This window comes from Oncorhynchus masou, chromosome 11 (genome assembly GCF_036934945.1).
Source record: "Oncorhynchus masou masou isolate Uvic2021 chromosome 11, UVic_Omas_1.1, whole genome shotgun sequence".
Taxonomy (NCBI): domain Eukaryota; kingdom Metazoa; phylum Chordata; class Actinopteri; order Salmoniformes; family Salmonidae; genus Oncorhynchus; species Oncorhynchus masou.
The window spans coordinates 19,982,377-20,001,460 of record NC_088222.1 but is presented as its reverse complement, the minus strand read 5'-3'; the positions used below and the strand labels follow the sequence as shown (position 1 = coordinate 20,001,460).

The 19,084-nt window shown below is 42.0% G+C and overlaps 1 protein-coding gene across 1 annotated transcript in view; it reads left to right on the top strand.

The window, feature by feature from the left end:
* LOC135548284 (ankycorbin-like) overlaps window positions 1-19,084 on the top strand; it is an 87,183-nt gene that overhangs the window by 50,248 nt on the left and 17,851 nt on the right. Inside the window, exons 3-7 of the mRNA XM_064977728.1 lie at window positions 1,559-1,689; window positions 5,536-5,624; window positions 9,724-9,788; window positions 13,546-13,603; window positions 14,579-14,649. Of these exons, the coding sequence (XP_064833800.1) occupies window positions 1,559-1,689; window positions 5,536-5,624; window positions 9,724-9,788; window positions 13,546-13,603; window positions 14,579-14,649 (414 nt within the window). The remainder of the gene's footprint in view (window positions 1-1,558; window positions 1,690-5,535; window positions 5,625-9,723; window positions 9,789-13,545; window positions 13,604-14,578; window positions 14,650-19,084) is intronic.

The window sequence follows — 19,084 nt, the reverse complement described above, 5'->3', positions numbered from 1 at the left end:
TTCCTCACGTGGCAGTGTAGAGATGGTAGAACTAACAACATAGCTTAACTTTGAAATAGCGTAGGAAAGGACACCATGGAATAGCATCTCCTACCATTCATATACTTTAAAACCTCTTGGCCTTGTGAAAGGTCTGTCTCATAGAAATCTTGACTTATGATGACACTTCTATTGAAGAATCATGGCCCTAAAAAAACTGAATTGATGCGAGCTACCAGACCAGACAGTTTATTTCAAAGCAGCACATACAGGTGCACCATCCTGATTTGACCCTGCTTCTCACAGCAGAAAAATAATCTTGCAGCAACAGGAAACGTAAATTATTATGTGGATTATTACATTTTTGTAGGGGTTGGGGCAAATCAAGTCATTAGGGCATATTTTTAAGTGGAAATTACAAACTTTAGATTTTGCATTAGGTGACAAATGAGTGATCAAATAAAGATGTCAGATCTGTAAAGCTCAGTACATGCGTCATGCACCTTACTTCCCCTCCTCCTTTCTCTCTCTCTCTGTGTGTGTGTGTGTGTGTGTGTGTGTGTGTGTGTGTGTGTGTGTGTGTGTGTGTGTGTGTGTGTGTGTGTGTGTGTGTGTGTGTGTGTGTGTGTGTGTGTGTGTGTGTGTGTGTGTGTGTGTGTGTGTGTGTGTGTGTGTAGTGTACTGGTTCATTTCTCTTTCAGACTGGTCCCATTCCTAACAGTTAAGCCAGTGCCTTAACCCTACGAATAGATGAAAGTGAATGGGTCATGGCTGCTCAAGCCTTATGAGCATTGTGAGTTGAGGCCAGCCCGTCACCTCAGAAAACACACAGCCCTCACTATGAGGTCAGGCTGGAGCCCTGTATGTCTTGACAGTCAATCAGGGTTGCAAATGTGGGAAATTCGTTGTGAAAATGGACTGCAACTGAGTTTAGGACATTAGTCATTTTCGGTGATTTCAACCGTTCATGGGCTCTGGTGAAATTCATGCCCATGTAAATCTCTGAGAGAAGCTTTCATTTGAGGCATTGATTTCATGGTTTAGGTGCAGGGGGATTCTGGCTTCCTTAGGCATTGTGTTATCACAGAAATACGATCCAATGGTTTCAGGTGAGAAAGCAAAGTATAGGCTAAGCGTTTCGCATGACTGGCCACAGTCTTCAAGGTTGAAAATATGTTGAAAGTGAAACAATCTTCTGTTGATGGTGTTGAAACAGAGCTCTGGTTCAGCATGCCTAATGCCTATATGCCATAATGAAACGTGTTTTCCTAAGGTTATGTAATGGGAAGCTCCCTACTAAAGGATTAAGCCTAAATGGGATAATCACCCTCTAGACTAGAGGTTACCAGAGAGACATGGCTGGCCGCGTTCACAGGCTGAATTGCTTTAGGTTCACGGTGGAGTAAAACCAACAAACAGCTATGACGTCTTTCATCTTTTATGCTAATTGTCTACAACGGGTAAGGGGCTGTGGTTTTCGCCACACCAGGTTTGAACAGTAATGATTCAGTAATAGATGTATTCAACTGTGAATGAGAAGCATTAACCTCTGTGATGTTTTATATCTCTCTCTCCTCAGGCCCATGAATGGAGCAAAAATGATGAGCGCCTCATGGCAGCTGTGGAACATGGGGAGGTAGAGAAGGTGGCCTCCCTCCTCACCAAGAAAGGAGCCAGCGCGTTCAAACTGGACAGTGAGGGCAAGTCAGCGTGAGTATCAAGGGTTGAGGGACAGGGTTTGGTCAGACACAGATTAGAAACGGAATAGGGACCGCTAAGGATGTGTGTTGTGCAAACTGAATTGAGGGACAATGTGGAATATCAGTATAGTAATGTTTATTGTTAAAATCAATCACATTTCTGCTCATCTTCCCTGAAACATCTAACATTCCAATATTGATACCTTTTGAGTGCAGCAATGAAGTTACAGTACTTAGATATTCTATAATGACACATCTACAATAGTTGATAGTGATAGAATTGCCCCCAGGCAAATGTTCAGATCGATAAGCCATAGTCCCTGTCACTATTGGAGATGCTACTGTACTGAACTGAACTACCCTAGATACAGTATCTTGAGACGACTTCTGTTGAAAAAGGACTCAGTCATGTGGAGTTAGATTAGTTTGAGATTTTATCATGGTTAGAGACCTGTGATGGTCAATGGCCTTTCATTGATAGCCTATAAAACAAGGCAAGGGAGAGCTTTGTACTCATCTCTGTGCGTGGAGTAAAGGTGGTCTAGAGTATTTTTCCCTCTGGTTGCACATTTAACCTCTCTGGGATATGTGGGATGGTAGCGTCCCACTTGGCCAAAATCCAGAGAAAATACAGAGCACCAAATTCAAATAAATTCCCATAAAAATCAAATCACACATGTAAGATACCAAATTAAAGCTACACGTGTTGTGAATCCAGCCAACATATCAGATTTCAAAAAGGCTTTTCGGCGAAAGCAAACAATGCTATTATCTGAGCATAGCACCATAGAAAACGAAAGAGAGAACATTTCAACCCTGCAGGCGTGACACAAAACGCAGAAATAAAAATATAAATCATGCCTTACCTTTGACGAGCTTCTTCTGTTGGCACTCCAATATGTCCCATAAACATTACAAATGGTCCTTTTGTTCAATTAATTCCATCCATATATATCCAAAATGTTCATTTATTTGGTGCGTTTGATCCAGAAAAACACCGGTTCCAACTTGCGCAATGTGTCTACAAAATATCTCAAAAGTTACCTGTAAACTTTGCCAAAACATTTCAAACTACTTTTGTAATACAACTTTAGGTATTTTTTAAAAGTAAATAATCGATAAAATTGAAGACGGGATGATCTGTGTTCAATACAGGAAGAAAACAAACTCAAGCATGCTTTCTGATCTTGCACCTCTATCAAACAGTACACATGAAGTGACACTTTTTCAAGATGGCCGTACTTCATTACACAAAGGAATAACCTCAACCAAGAGGTGGAAGAGGTAGGGACTGCAAGCAAGTCCCTTAGAAATCTGAATTCCGAATGAAACCTCATTGAAAACAGGGTGACCTAAAAAAAAAAATCTGAATGGTTTGTCCTCAGGGTTTCGCCTGCTACATAAGTTCTGATAAACTCACAGACATGATTCAAACAGAGTTAGAAACTTCAGAGGGTTTTCTATCCAAATCTACTAATGATATGCATATCTTATCTTCTGGGGATGAGTAGCAGGCAGTTGAAATTGGGCATGCTTTTCATCCAAAATTCCAAATGCTGCCCCCTATCCTAGAGAAGTTAACGCGTTCACGCTACACGTTCCCCAAGGGCACCACACCTCCCCCCGCTCAACTCAAAAGGTGGCGCACAGAATGCAAAAATATTCTTAGAAATATTTAACCTCTACACATTAACAAGTCCAAAAGCTCAAATGAAAGATAAACACCTTGTTCATCTACCCAGCGAGTCAGATTTCTAAAATGTTTTACGGCGAAAACATAGCACATATGTATGTCAAACCACCACAAAGACACAGACGATATGTAGCCATTTTGTCGAACAAAAGATGCAATCACAAACGCAGGATTAAAAGAAAAATAATTCACTAACCTTTTGAGATCTTCATCAGATGACAGTAATAGGACATGTTACACAGTACATTTATGTTTTTTTCAATAATATGCAATTTATATCCATAAATCTCCGTTTACATTGACGCCATGTTCAGAAAATCCTCAAAAATGTCCGGAGAAATTATAGATAGCTCCGCCAGATAACGCCAGATAACAGCAATACACATCATAAACTTTGACTAAATATACATGTTCTACATATAGTTAGAAAGATACACTGCTTCTTAATGCAACCACTTTGTCACATTTCTTTTTAACGTTACAGAATTCGTTCACTATTCAATAATCTGAGGCGGCGCTCAGACGTAAGCAATATTTCTCCGCTATGTTGGAGTCAACAGAAATACAAAATTACAACATAAATATTCCCTTTGGTCTTCGATCAGAATGTAGAGGAAGGAGTCATACTTACCCAATACATTGTTTTGTTTAAGTTCGTGTGTAGTTATAGGAGCATATGCTAACCGTTTCAGCTGAAATGCATCCAAAATTACTTCTGGTCCAGAAACAGTTGCGCATCGAAACTTCAAAATTACATATTATATGTTGACTACACTGGTCAAACTAAGTGCAGAATCAAGCTTTAGGATGTTATAAACGTACAAAACAATTTGCGATTCAACCGGACAAAAGCAATTCTTCTCAGACAATCTGGAATGGAGGGATGACTGTGTACAATTCGCGCTCGAACGCGCATGTATTTTCTCGCGACACCCACTCTTTTGCCTGTCAAAGCTCGCGGGATTTGCACAATTAAACGCTCTATTGATAGAGGACATCTCGTGGAAGACATAGAAAGTGTTTCCAGATCCATAGTTGGTTGGGAAGGGTGGGGCGATGACGTCAAAGTTGCCCCAACTTTCTGGATGCCAAAACTAGTTTGGGAGATTGCCTGCCCTGTGAGTTCTGCTATACTTACAAACATAATTCAAACGGTTTTAGAAGCTTTAGAGTGTTTTCTATCCATTATATGCATATATTAGCAATTTTTTTTCAGTTTACTATGGGCACGCAATTCATCCAAAGGAGGCAGTATTGTCCCGAGCCTAAACAGGCTTTAACATGCTGATAGAAATGAGGTAAAGCATATTACAATTTCCCTGCATGGACCTAGCAATTGATGTACTTGAGGAAGTGTAATTGGTGTTGAAATGTGGGCTATCTGAGGAAGCTGTTGTAGAAAACAGAATTACCCCTGAAAGTTATCGGTCTGTGCCAGGCATATCAAACATGTTCGTCAGGCAAGTGTGTTTTAAATGGCTTTCCATTCTGAGGGGAATACATTTCACGAGAAAGGTCAATGAAACACTTGCTTTTCTCAGTATTCCTATATTAGATCATCTCTGTTCATTAAATAAGTGACAACAACTATTTGGAAGAAATGGTTTTGCTTTCTCTTCCAAATCTGTTATGCTGTTTCCTGTTTCAATGTAGTGAATACATCCTCTATAGCAATGGTAATTGCTCTGTCTTCAAGTTCTTCAGTGGAGGGGTCCTATGGGTAACCCAGCTGCCTGTGTTAGCTCTGTGTGTGTGTTAGCTCTGTGAGTATGCGTGATGGCCTAGAGAGCAATGCTCATTGATCCACAACAGTGCACTAACCCTGTTCTAACAACACATGTGAAAGGCAAAACTCAGAACATAATCAGTACATTGGCGCATGCTGAATAAACTCATTCTTTAGCACAGAATTCAATAGTCCCCACACTACTTAACATTTTCTTGATGTTTCCACCTTAATTAAAGAAGCAGATCTAGCCAGTGAAAATTATATTGACCGATGTCAATTACCTTCATTTTCTTTTTATAGAAGGAATTGTAGGGATTTCTTTTTTCAGATTTGATTGCTGTACTTTCTGTTTATTCATCCAATGACCTGTTGAATCTCCCTTGTATTAGACTGATCATGTTGTTGCTCTGTGCGGTCTCTCTCTCCCCATACAGTCTCCATGTGGCTGCCACCCGTGGTCAAACTGAATGTCTGGCAGTCATGCTGGCCCATGGAGCAGACACATCTGTCATAGACGCCTCAGGTTAGTGGACTACAAACCTGGTACTGTGCCTGCCCAACAATGAAACAAATGGCCACCCAGACTATTTGCATTGACACACCCCCCCACACCCACCCACCCCATTTCTTTTTAAACTGCTGCTACTCGCTGTTTATCATCTATGCATAGTCACTTTACCCCTACCTGCATGTACAAATGACCTCGACCAACCTGTACCCCCACACATTTACTTTGTACCGGTAGCCCCTGTATAGAGCCTCGTTATTGTTATTTTATTATGTTACTTTTTATAATTTTTTACTTTAGTTTATTTGGTAAATATTTTCTTAGCTGCATTTCTTGAACTGCATTGTTGGTTAAGGGCTTTTGAGTAAGCATTTCACTGTAAGGTGGACACCTGTTTTATTCGGCGCATGTATTTGATTTGAGATCCAGATGAATATTTAAAGGCAGAGCTACTTACATAACGTGAGTCTATCCTGAGCATACTGTAGGTGAGCATTCCCTGTAGAACTAATCTGCCCAAAAACTTTTCTCAAGTATGATTCTACTAATAGTTGTTACATATATTACTGCTAGTGGTTACAGATATGACTGCGAGTGGTTACAGACATGGCTGCTAGTGTTTACAGACATGAGTGCTAGTGGTTACAGATATGAGTGCTAGTGGTTACAGATATGGCTGCTAGTGGGTACAGATATGACTGCTAGTGGGTACAGATATGACTGCTAGTTGTTACAGATATGACTGTTAGTGGTTACAGATATTACTGCTAGTGGTTACAGATATGACTTCTAGTGGTTACAGATATGACTGCTAGTGGTTGAGATATGCCTGCTAGTGGTTACAGATATGACTGCTAGTGGTTATAGATATGACTGCAAGTGGTTACAGATATGACTGCAAGTGGTTACAGATATGACAGCTCGTTGTTACATATATTACTGCTAGTGGTTACAGATATTACTGCTAGTGGTTACAGATATGACTGCTAGTGGTTGAGATATGCCTGCTAGTGGTTACAGATATGACTGCAAGTGGTTACAGATATGACAGCTCGTTGTTACAGATATTACTGCTAGTGGTTACAGATATGACTGCTAGTGGTTACAGATATGACTGCTAGTGGTTGAGATATGCCTGCTAGAGGTTACAGATATGACTGCTAGTGGTTATAGATATGACTGCAAGTGGTTACAGATTTGACTGCTAGTTGTTACATATATGACTGCTAGTGGTTACAGATATGACTGCAAGTGGTTACAGATATGACTGCAAATGGTTACAGATATGACTGCGAGTGGTTACAGATATGACTGCTAGTGGTTACAGACATGGCTGCTAGTGTTTACAGACATGAGTGCTAGTGGTTACAGATATGAGTGCTAGTGGTTACAGATATGAGTGCTAGTGGTTACAGATATGAGTGCTAGTGGATACAGATATGACTGCTAGTGGGTACAGATATGACTGCTAGTGGGTACAGATATGACTGCTAGTGGGTACAGATATGACTGTTAGTTGTTACAGATATGACTGCTAGTGGTTACAGATATTACTGCTTGTGGTTACAGATATGACTGCTAGTGGTTACAGATATGACTGCTAGTGGTTGAGATATGCCTGCTAGTGGTTACATATATGACTGCTAGTGGTTATAGATATGACTGCAAGTGGTTACAGATATGACAGCTAGTGGGTACAGATATGACTGCTAGTGGGTACAGATATGACTGCTAGTTGTTACAGATATGACTGCTAGTGGTTACAGATATTACTGCTTGTGGTTACAGATATGACTGCTAGTGGGTACAGATATGACTGCTAGTTGTTACAGATATGACTGCTAGTGGGTACAGATATGACTGCTAGTGGGTACAGATATGACTGCTAGTGGGTACAGATATGACCTCTAGTTGTTACAGATATGACTGCTAGTGGTTACAGATATTACTGCTTGTGGTTACAGATATGACTGCTAGTGGTTACAGATATGACTGCTAGTGGTTGAGATATGCCTGCTAGTGGTTACATATATGACTGCTAGTGGTTATAGATATGACTGCAAGTGGTTACAGATATGACTGCTAGTTGTTACATATATTACTGCTAGTGGTTGAGATATGCCTGCTAGTGGTTACAGATATGACTGCTAGTGGTTACAGATATGACTGCGAGTGGTTACAGATATGACTGCTAGTGGTTACAGACATGGCTGCTAGTGTTTACAGACATGAGTGCTAGTGGTTACAGATATGACTGCTAGTGGTTACAGATATGGTTACATATGACTGATATGGTTATATATTTAACTGCTAGTGGTTAGATATGACTGCCAATGGTTACAGACATGACTGATAGTGGTTGCAGATATTTCTTTTATTTCATTTTTCCTTTATTTAATCAGGCAAGTCAGTTAAAAACAAATGATTATTTAACTGCTATTGGTTACAGACATGACTGATAGTGGTTGCAGATATGATTGCTAGTGATTATAGATATGACTGCTAGTGGTTAGAGGCTAGTGGTTACATATGACTGCTAGTGGTTGAGATATGACTGCTAGTGGTTACATATATGACTGCTAGTGGTTATAGATATGACTGCTAGTGGTTATAGATATGACTGCTAGTGGTTACAGACATGATTGCTAGTGGTTACAGACATGACTGCTAGTGGTTACAGATATGACTGCTAGTGGTTACAGACATGACTGATAATGTTTACAGACATGACTGCTAGTGGTTATCGACATGACTGCTAGTGGTTATAGACATGACTGCTAGTGGTTACAGATATGTAATCGCACTCCACACCTGGATATAACCTGCCTAAATGACTACCGACCCATAGCACTCACGTCTGTAGCCATGAATAGCTTTGAAAGGATTGTCAGGGCTGACATCAACACCGTTATCCCAGAAACCCTAGACCCACCCCAATTTGCATGCCGCCCTAACAGATCTACAGATGATGCAATCTATATTGCGCTCCACACTGCTCTTTCTCACCTGGACAAAAGGAACACCCATGTGAGAATGCTGTTCATTGACTACAGCTCAGCATTCAACACCATGGTGCCCACGTAGCTCATCACTAAGCTAAGGACTCTGGGACTGAACACCTCCCTCTGCAACTGGATCCTGGACTTCCTGACGGGCCACCCTCAGGTGGTAAGAGTAGGCAACAACACGTCTGCCACGCTGATCCTCAACACTGGGGCCCCTCAGGGGTGTGTACTTAGTCCCCTCCTGTATTCCCTGTTCACCCATGACTGCGTGGTCCAAACATACCAAGACAGTCGTGAAGAGGGCATGACAAAACATTTTCCCCCTCAGGAGACTGAAAAGATTTGGCATGGGCCCCCAGATCCTCAAAAGTTTCTACAGCAGCACCATCGAAAGCATCCTGACCAGTTGCATTACTGTCTGGTTATGCAACTGCTCGGCATCTGGCCGTAAGGCACTACAGAAAGTAGTGCGAACGGCCCAGTACATCACTGGGGCCAATCTTCCTGCCATCCAGAACCTATATAATAGGAAGTGTCAGAGGAAAGCCCATAAAATTGTCAGACTCCAGTCACCCAACTTATAGACGTTTTTTCTGCTACCGCACGACAAGCAGTACCGGAGCATGCAGTCTAGAACCAAAAGGCTCCTCAACAGGTTCTAACCCCAAACCATTAGACTGTTGAAAAATTCATAAAAATCGCCACTGGACAATTTACCTTGACACTTCCCCCCTCTTGTACACTTCTGCTACTCACTGTTTGTTTGTTACCTATGCATGGGCACTTCGCCCCTACCTACCTGTACAGATTACCTCAACTAGCCTGTACCCCCGCACACTGACTCAGTACCGGTGCCCCTGTATATAGCCTCATTATTGTTATTCTTATTGGGTTACTTTTTATCATTGCTTTTTATTTTAGCCTACTTGGTATATTTTTTCTTCTTCTTGAACTGCACTGTTGGTTTAAGGGCTTGTAAGTAAGCATTTCATGTTAAGGTCTACACTTGTTGTATTCGGCGCCTGTGGCAAATAAAGTTTGATTTGATTTGTACTTGGGAGTTGAATGCAACGAAAATATGTCTTACCTGGATGTCTTTTTCTCCTCAGGTTTTAGTGCTTTACACCTCGCTGCCAAAAACAACCATCAGGAGTGTGCCAAAAAGCTTATACAGGTAAGATGGAGCTACTGAATGAATGAAACTGCAAACATAAATGGTGACCGATAACTCACTCACTGACTGTATCGGATGAAGCCATTGATTTGTTCTTGGGTAGTTCATTATCACCCTTATTGATGGGTGATTTCTATGCCGGAGAGCTAAAACAGTTGTGCTTGTTGTTGAATCACAATTTAAAAATGCACTCTGACCAATGTGAAGATGAGTTCACTGACTGACTTTAACACAACTTGTGATGGGAGGCATGTGATATCTGTCTGTGTTCTGCCTGGTGATCCTCCTGTCTGTCCTAATGTACAATGCCTTGCGAAAGTATTCGGCCCCCTTGAACTTTGCAACCTTTTGCCACATTTCAGGCTTCAAAAATAAAGATATAAAACTATTTTTTTGTGAAGAATCAACAACAAGTGGGACACAATCATGAAGTGGATCGACATTTATTGAAAATTTCAAACTTTTTTAACAATTCAAAAACTGAAAAATTGGGCGTGCAAAATTATTCAGCCCCCTTAAGTTAATACTTTGTAGTGCCACCTTTTGCTGCGATTACAGCTGTAAGTCGCTTGGGGTATGTCTCTATCAGTTTTGCACATCGAGAGACTGACATTTTTTCCCATTCCTCCTTGAAAAACAGCTCGAGCTCAGTGAGGTTGGATGGAGAGCATTTGTGAACAGCAGTTTTCAGTTCTTTCCACAGATTCTCGATTGGATTCAGGTCTGGACTTTGACTTGGCCATTCTAACACCTGGATATGTTTATTTTTGAACCATTCCATTGTAGATTTTGCAAACATGTTTTGGATCATTGTCTTGTTGGAAGACAAATCTCCGTCCCAGTCTCAGGTCTTTTGCAGACTCTATCAGGTTTTCTTCCAGAATGGTCCTGTATTTGGCTCCATCCATCTTCCCATCAATTCTAACCATCTTCCCTGTCCCTGCTGAAGAAAAGCAGGCCCAAACCATGATGCTGCCACCACCATGTTTGACAGTGGGGATGGTATGGTCAGGGTGATGAGCTGTGTTGCTTTTACGCCAAACATAACGTTTTGCATTGTTGCCAAAAAGTTCAATTTTGGTTTCATCTGACCAGAGCACCTTCTTCCACATGTTTGGTGTGTCTCCCAGGTGGCTTGTGGCAAACTTTAAATTACACTTTTATGGATATCTTTAAGAAATGGCTTTCTTCCTGCCACTCTTCCATAAAGGCCAGATTTGTGCAATATACGACTGATTGTTGTCCTATGGACAGAGTCTCCCACCTCAGCTGTAGATCTCTGCAGTTCATCCAGAGTGATCATGGGCCTCTTGGCTGCATCTCTGGTCAGTCTTCTCCTTGTTTGAGCTGAAAGTTTAGAGGGACGGCCAGGTCTTGGTGGATTTGCAGTGGTCTGATACTCCTTCCATTTCAATATTATCGCTTGCACAGTGCTCCTTGGGATGTTTAAAGCTTGGGAAATCTTTTTGTATCCAAATCCGGCTTTAAACGTCTTCACAACAGTATCTCGGACCTGCCTGGTGCTCTCTGTGCTTTTAACGGACCTCTGAGACTATCACAGTGCAGGTGCATTTATACGGAGACTTGATTACACACAGGTGGATTGTATTTATCATCATTAGTCATTTAGGTTAACATTGGATCATTCAGAGATCCTCACTGAACTTCTGGAGAGAGTTTGCAGCACTGAAAGTAAAGGGGCTGAATAATTTTGCACGCCCAATTTTTCAGTTTTTGATTTGTTAAAAAAGTTTGAAATATCCAATAAATGTCGTTCCACTTCATGGTTGTGTCCCACTTGTTGTTGATTCTTCACACAAAAAATACAGTTTTATATCTTTATGTTTGAAGCCTAAAATGTGGCAAAAGGTCGCAAAGTTCAAGGGGGCCGAATACTTTCGCAAGGCATTGTATCTGCTGATCTAACACGTGAACCCCTCTCTATCTTCCACACAACCCTGATATGACCTCAGTTTAGCCATACATAAAATAACACTATAAAAGGCTTCTGCAGGAGCAATATTTATAGCTTGTGGAAAACAGTACAGTACAGTACAGTGGACAGCTGGTTCAAGTCCTATTGTAGTTCAGGTATTTTTGTGTTGTTCAGATATTAAGAACACATTATCTGTGCATGAACTGTTGTTAGTTAGTATTATTCAGCATGACATAACTGTGGTACAGTGAGGGTAAAAAGTATTTGATCCCCCTGCTGATTTTGTACGTTTGCCCACTGAGGAAGAATTGATCCGTCTATAATTTTAATGGTAGGTTAATTTGAACAGTGACAGACAGAATAACAACAAAAAAATCCAGAAAAACGCATGTCAAAAATGTTATTCATTGATTTGCATTTTAATGAAGGAAATAAGTATTTGACCCCTCTGGAAAACATGACTTAGTACTTGGTGGCAAACCCCTTGTTGGCAATCAGAGGTCAGACGTTTCTTGTAGTTGGCCACCAGGTTTGCACACATCTCAGGAGGGATTTTGCAGATCTTCTCCAAGTCATTAAGGTTTCGAGGCTGACGTTTGGCAACTCGAACCTTCAGCTCCCTCCACAGATTTTCTATGGGATTAAGGTCTGGAGACTGGCTAGGCCACTCCAGGAACTTAATGTGCTTCTACTTGAGCCACTCCTTTGTTACCTTGGCCGTGTGTTTTGGGTCATTGTCATGCTGGAATACCCATCCACGACCCATTTTTAATGCCCTGGCTGAGGGAAGGAGGTTCTCACCCAAGATTTGATGGTACATGGCCCCGTCCATCGTCCCTTTGATGCGGTGAAGTTGTCCTGTCCCCTTAGCAGAAAAACACCCCCAAAGCATAATGTTTCCACCTCCATGTTTGACGGTGGGGATGGTGTTCTTGGGGTCATAGATAGCACTACTCCACCTCCAAACACAGCGAGTTAAGTTGATGCCAAAGAGCTCCATTTTGGTGTCATCTGACCACAACACTTTCACCCAGTTGTCCTCTGAATCATTCAGATGTTCATTGGCAAACTTCAGACGGGCATGTATATGTGCTTTCTTGAGCAGGGGGACCTTGCGGACGCTGCAGGATTTAAGTCCTTCACGGCGTAGTGTGTTACTAATTGTTTTCTTGGTGACTATGGTCCCAGCTGCCTTGAGATCATTGACAAGATCCTCCCGTGTAGTTCTGGGCTGATTCCTCACTGTTCTCATGATCATTGCAACTCCACAAGGTGAGATCTTGCATGGAGCCCCAGGCCGAGGGAAATTGACAGTTCTTTTGTGTTTCTTCTATTTGCGAATAATCGCATCAACTGTTGTCACCTTCTCACCAAGCTGCGATGGTCTTGTAGCCCATTCCAGCCTTGTGTAGGTCTACAATCTTGTCCCTGACATCCTTGGAGAGCTCTTTGGTCTTGGCCATGGTGGAGAGTTAGGAATCTGATTGATTGATTGCTTCTGTGGACAGGTGTCTTTTATACAGGTAACAAACTGAGATTAGGAGCACTCCCTTTAAGAGTGTGCTCCTAATCTCAGCTCGTTACCTGTATAAAAGACACCTGGGAGCCAGAAATATTTCTGATTGAGTCAAATACTTATTTCCCTCATTAAAATGCCAATCAATTTATAACATTTTTGACATGCATCTCAAAAACATCTGACATACTCTTAGCAAACACAGTTCATTAAGGCTCAGTCACATTTTTCAGATCAACCATCACAGTGATAAAGAAATAATATGGTCATATAGATGTTGACATAAACCTGTGTTTTCCCACCAGAGTAAATGTGTGTTGGATACTCTGGACTGCTCAGGGAAGACAGCCCTTCACCACGCAGGTAAGACTTGGTTAGATATAACTTAATGAGTGTTATACCTATGATTAAGGGCTCTATAATGCCTACATAAAGGTATGAAAAGGTATGGCTGGGAAATTGTAATTTAGCCAATAATTAAAGATTCAACCTGAAATTAGATTAATTTGTATTACTTAAATTGACATCCATCAAACTAGGAGGATAATACGTCACAATGATTCTTCTTCTTAGGCGCAAAGCAGCAGATAGCGTATCTACTAAGCACCTGATCCCCATTCCCCTCTTTCTGTTGTGGTCCTCCAGCTGCAACTATGACAGTACCAATCTATCTGACCATCCATCAATTGCACCCTGCTGTACCTCAGCTAAAAGGCCTGCTGATGATTACCGAAGATTAGCTGCAGCTCTAACACCAGACTACCCATTATGTGTCTCCGTACAGTAGATGACAGGAATGTTTCTAAGCCTGGAGTGAACCATACATGTACTGTACTCTTGAATGGCTCAAAGAAGAACATCTTTCGCTGTACACTCACTGTGACACTAGTCAATGAATAGGCCACTTAGTTAGACAGATATTCGATACAGATACAGCTGTTCCAGTTGTTAGTGTTTGTGAAATTGGAGGCATACTGAAGAGTTTGCTACCATTTTAGAGAGCTTTCAGCCGGCAGGGGATGCTTTTATCTTTGGATGAAAGACCTGGATCAAAGAGAACTGTATAAAGGACCATATCAATTACACAGGAGACTCTCTATTGCCAGGTTCTGCCTAATTATCTCCAGGGTCCCAACTTCCAGCTATGAACAACTGTAGGATAATTCCACCATGTTGGACACAGTGGAGTTCTATTCAGGCAATGAACGGCTAGATAAGTAGTCATGCCTGGCTCCTGTGGGAGATCAAAATATGTTGTTTTGTATTAGTGCCATATATAACTCCATGGTAGACAAGGCATTTTAGGTGTTCAAATGATTATTTCATTTTCTCCCTCAGCTGCCAGTGGAAACATTGTGATTGTCCAAACCTTATGTGAGCACAAGTGTCCAGTGAACGTCAGAGACATGGTATGTATGCCATTCAATCAGATACAGTCCAGTTCCCTCATTCAGTTCAAGTTATTGTTTGTATAGGGCTTCTTTGAAGGTCTTCAACTCAAACTAAAGAAATAGGGAAAATACTTCCACATAAATGCAGCATGCAGTAGTCCTATTGTTCTGGTTCTGCTGTGCTTTAAACATGACAAACAAACTAACATCCTCTGACTTACTGTGTGGGGGTGTGCATGTGAGTGTGTGTTTCTTTGGTTGATGTCATGTTATTGTGGTGTTAACTGTGTGTGTGATGTGGGTTTGCTGTGTGTGAGAGGCATGCATTGCGTATTTGTGTTGTGGTAGCTGGGCTGCGTCCCCGACTAAAAAAAACTTTGTTGACCGAGAGTTATCCTGTCTCTCGACCAATCGATTGGTTGAAATGTTGAAACTTATGTGTCCATATATAGACAGACACACCCTATGTGTTTGAATAAAATTGCCTACATATGCTTGTATGATGCTTTAAGCACACTGTTTGATTAAATAATTAAGACACACAAATGACTCAAGAAATAGCCCAATGTTCACACTGTTTTAAAAAATTACAGCAAATTACTGTGTGACTGGCGCACGTTGTCTCGCTCTCCTCCCTACTGCAGCGAAAAGGCACCACAGCACAGCAAGTGTATTGCGTTGTCCATGCTAAAGCTGCAACATCATTTCAGCCATTTAGTTTCTTATTTGTTTCTGACTGAAAAGTTCTGTTTCCGAAATCCCTATTTTTTTTAGGAAAAACATTCCCTATTCCCTCAACCCTTGCTCTCTTTACGTGAAACATGTTAACCATCGCATGTATGTGACCAATAGGGCCTGACATCAGTAAATGGATTATTACAAACTCTCAAAAACAGTAACACATTGAAACCATTGACACGACAGCAAAATGGATGCGGAGCATGTGAAAAAGAAACTTGAAATGGGCAAATGTTTACTGGTTGCTCAGGAGGGAAAGTGGAAGTCAGATCTGTGGAAGACATTTGACTTAGTTGTGGAAACTACTGGAAATCAAGAAAAAAGGAGGGTATAGGAGCATGCCTTGCATGGGTATTATGTGTGCCAACCCCTGTTGGAGAGCCTTCTGCATGTACTCCTCCATGGCCTCTGTCTCAGCCACCGAGAGAGGGTAGACGCAGCTGCGCAGCATCGCCAAGCCTTTTAGAAAGTCGATGCACAGTCCCAGGGGCGATGAGGAGGGAGACAGGTGGCTTGAGTCTTGGAGAAAACCTCCTGAAGATCCTGGTAAACCTCCGGGATGTCGGGCTGGAGGGTAACCACAGGATTCTCAACCGCAAAACAAGGGAAAACAGGTCTTCTGGCATCCGGGTGACCAGTTGGTTATTTCTGTCCTCAACCAGGAGATGGTGGGATTATGACGAAGGAGCCACGGGAGGCCGAGCAGGACTTTGTGCATTGGTGCGGTGATGATGAGGAAGGGAAGGCTCTCCTGGTGCATGGATCCCATGGTGAAGGTGAGTGGTGCTGTGACGTGGGTGATAATGCCGGATCCCACTGGTTGATTATCCAGAGCGAGGACCGGAAGAGGAGAGGAGAGTGGGTACGAGGAGAGTTTCATGAAGGAGACATGGGCCTGGTCGATGAAGTTCCCTGCTGCACCGGAATCCACTAGAGCGGTAGACGCAACACATGTGGGACACCCAACCAGTGAAATGGGAACCAGGAGCGGTCTTTCGGAAAATGATGATGACGGAGTACTTATGCCTTTCCTGGGAGTCGGATGATCAGATGACCGCCCCTCTGCTCTTATGGATCCCGGGCTGGGACGCACCGAACATCGCTGGAGTTGGTGCCCCTCCTTATCACTATATGTGCAGAGCCCCAGCTGTCTCCCATTCGACGCAGCTCTGCTGCAGGGAGGTGTGTGGACCCTATCTTCATGGATTCAGGCTCTCTCTCTCTGGATGGACAAAGGAGGGAGGTGAGCACTGGCGCTCCCGAAGAAGGTTATCGAGACGGATGGCCATCGCGATGACTGCATCCAAGGATGTCCTCCTGACACGCCAACTCCATCTGGACCTCTTTGCGCAGTCCTCTCCGGAATAGATTTTACAATCTCGGTTGACCAACTGCCTATCAACCAAACAATTGACCAGCCGACTAAATGGGGTCAGCCCTAGTAGCAGCGAACTTGTGGTCTCCATTCGGGCGAGGTTACATGTCTGTGGTTTCTTTCAGCTCCTCTTTGGGATGTGTGAGGCCACATCCCTGCTGTTCAAGATGTCTCCCTCCCTCTCGCCAGCTTCACTGACCAACTCTCCCAGCACACATTCATTGACATCTAAAAATGCCCATGCTTTTTTCCCAATTACATTAATTGCAGCACAGGGGTCTTGTAAAGAGCTGTGTGGACTTTTATGTTTTTATTTTTTACAGTTATTCTGATCCAGTAATCTACAATGGAGATACATGTTTAAGAATGTATAACTTGAACTGGGTGGTTTGAGCCCTGAATGCTGATTGGCTGACAGCCAGGGTATATTCAGACTGTATACCACAGGTACGACAAAATATTTATTTTAACTTAACTGCTCTAATTAAGTTGGTAACCAGTTTATAATAGCAATTACGCACCTCGGGGGTTTGTGATATATGGCCAATATCCTCTTACAGCTACCCCCCTACTATTTTCAATTTCAGCCTGAAGACATACCCAAATCTAACTGCCTGTAGCTCAGGCCCATAACCAAAGATATGCATATTCTTGGTTTCATTTGAAAGAACAAACTCGGAAGTTTGTGTAAATGTGAATTGAATGTAGTAGAATATAACACAATAGATCTGGTTTAGATAATACAATGAAAAAAACATAAATTTCTTATTTTAATTGTTGTATCATCATCTTTAAAATGAACAAGACAAAACAAACATTCAGATAGGATGATGGGGACAACTTCAGTGAAAATCATAAGAGGGCAACGGTACCTGTGCCAAAGTTTCAGAATGATAACTTCCAAAATGAGTGTGCTACATGACATTTATCATGAAGTCACCCAGGTGTCCCACACAAGTTGCCCAAATGTACCCAAGTGGCCAAATTGGTGAAGTTATACATTTTGAATGGAATAACTATATACAAAATACCAAAATGGTATTCTAACACCCCCCTCCCCCCTCCCAAAATGGAGAAAAAACATGAAAATATATATATATACATTTACAAAATAGCACTTTCAATATTTGGAAAGACCCTCAGTCCTCTACACAATATTGTGCTGCTGATGCCAGGTGCCATAGCAGTCTCTTTCTGCTGTAAAGCAAAGGGTCACCAAGCATGTAGTGCAGGTGATGCAGAAATACATTTGGGCAGATGAACACCACTTGTGGCAGGAGCAGAAGGGACAGCGGTAGAGGAGCCAGAACATGGTGCAGTGGTGCTGTGGTACTGTAGTCAGCAAGCTCCTTGATGAGCAGCTCTTCTGAAGGCTAGCTGTGAGATGGGGGGCTTTCCACAGCTCTTGGCGAATTCCTGGTGTAGGATGAATTTCATCGTCTTTCATCGTCTTATGGATAACATTGTAATAGCCTATCAGCGCATCTGACAGGTCCACACCTCCCATGCTCTTGTTGTAGTCCTTTATTGCAGTTGGAATGGAGACATTTTTTGCCGTCCATGCCCCAGTAGCGCTGAGACAACAGGTGTCCGGCTGGATGAACCAGCTTCAGTGGGTGATGGACACCTTGTCACTGGGGGCTCCCATTCAGAGTCAGTGTCACTGTGAAAGAAAATGTTCAGTTAGAATAGTTTCACATATGAGCCCTGTATCAACAGGTATAATAAACAGATATATATAGAGTACAGGTAACATAAGGTTGAATATATTATTATAGACCTGCTAGATCTACTGTCTCATTTATATTATGACAGACCAGCTAGATATGTCTATTTTATATTATGACATTTCAGCTAGATCTACTGTCTCTATTATATTATGACAGACCAGCTGTATCTACTGTCTCCATTTCACTTCGGCCATTGTTGTGGGCCTGCCCTCCCCCAACAGCCTCAAATAGGCTATTTCATGTGGGGGTGGGATGGAGCGGCAGACACACGCATCTCGGCCATGCTCCCTCTAATCCACAATATGTATATATACACACACAAACATAGGCTATGGGTCATGCACATACATATAAACATAGGCCATGGGTCATACACATACATACAAACATACCCCCACCCACAATGTATAGCCAACGTGTACTTTACACATTTCATTACATTTTTATATATTGCGACTAAAAAATTTAAAAATCACAAATAATATTTTAGATTATTAATTTCAAACTTACCAGTCCAAAACGATGTCCTCTCCGTTCAAATATTCCTCCATTTGGGAATCAAAGCTATGCTAGCTAAATGAATCGTCCTCCAACAATCTGTCTCACTTTC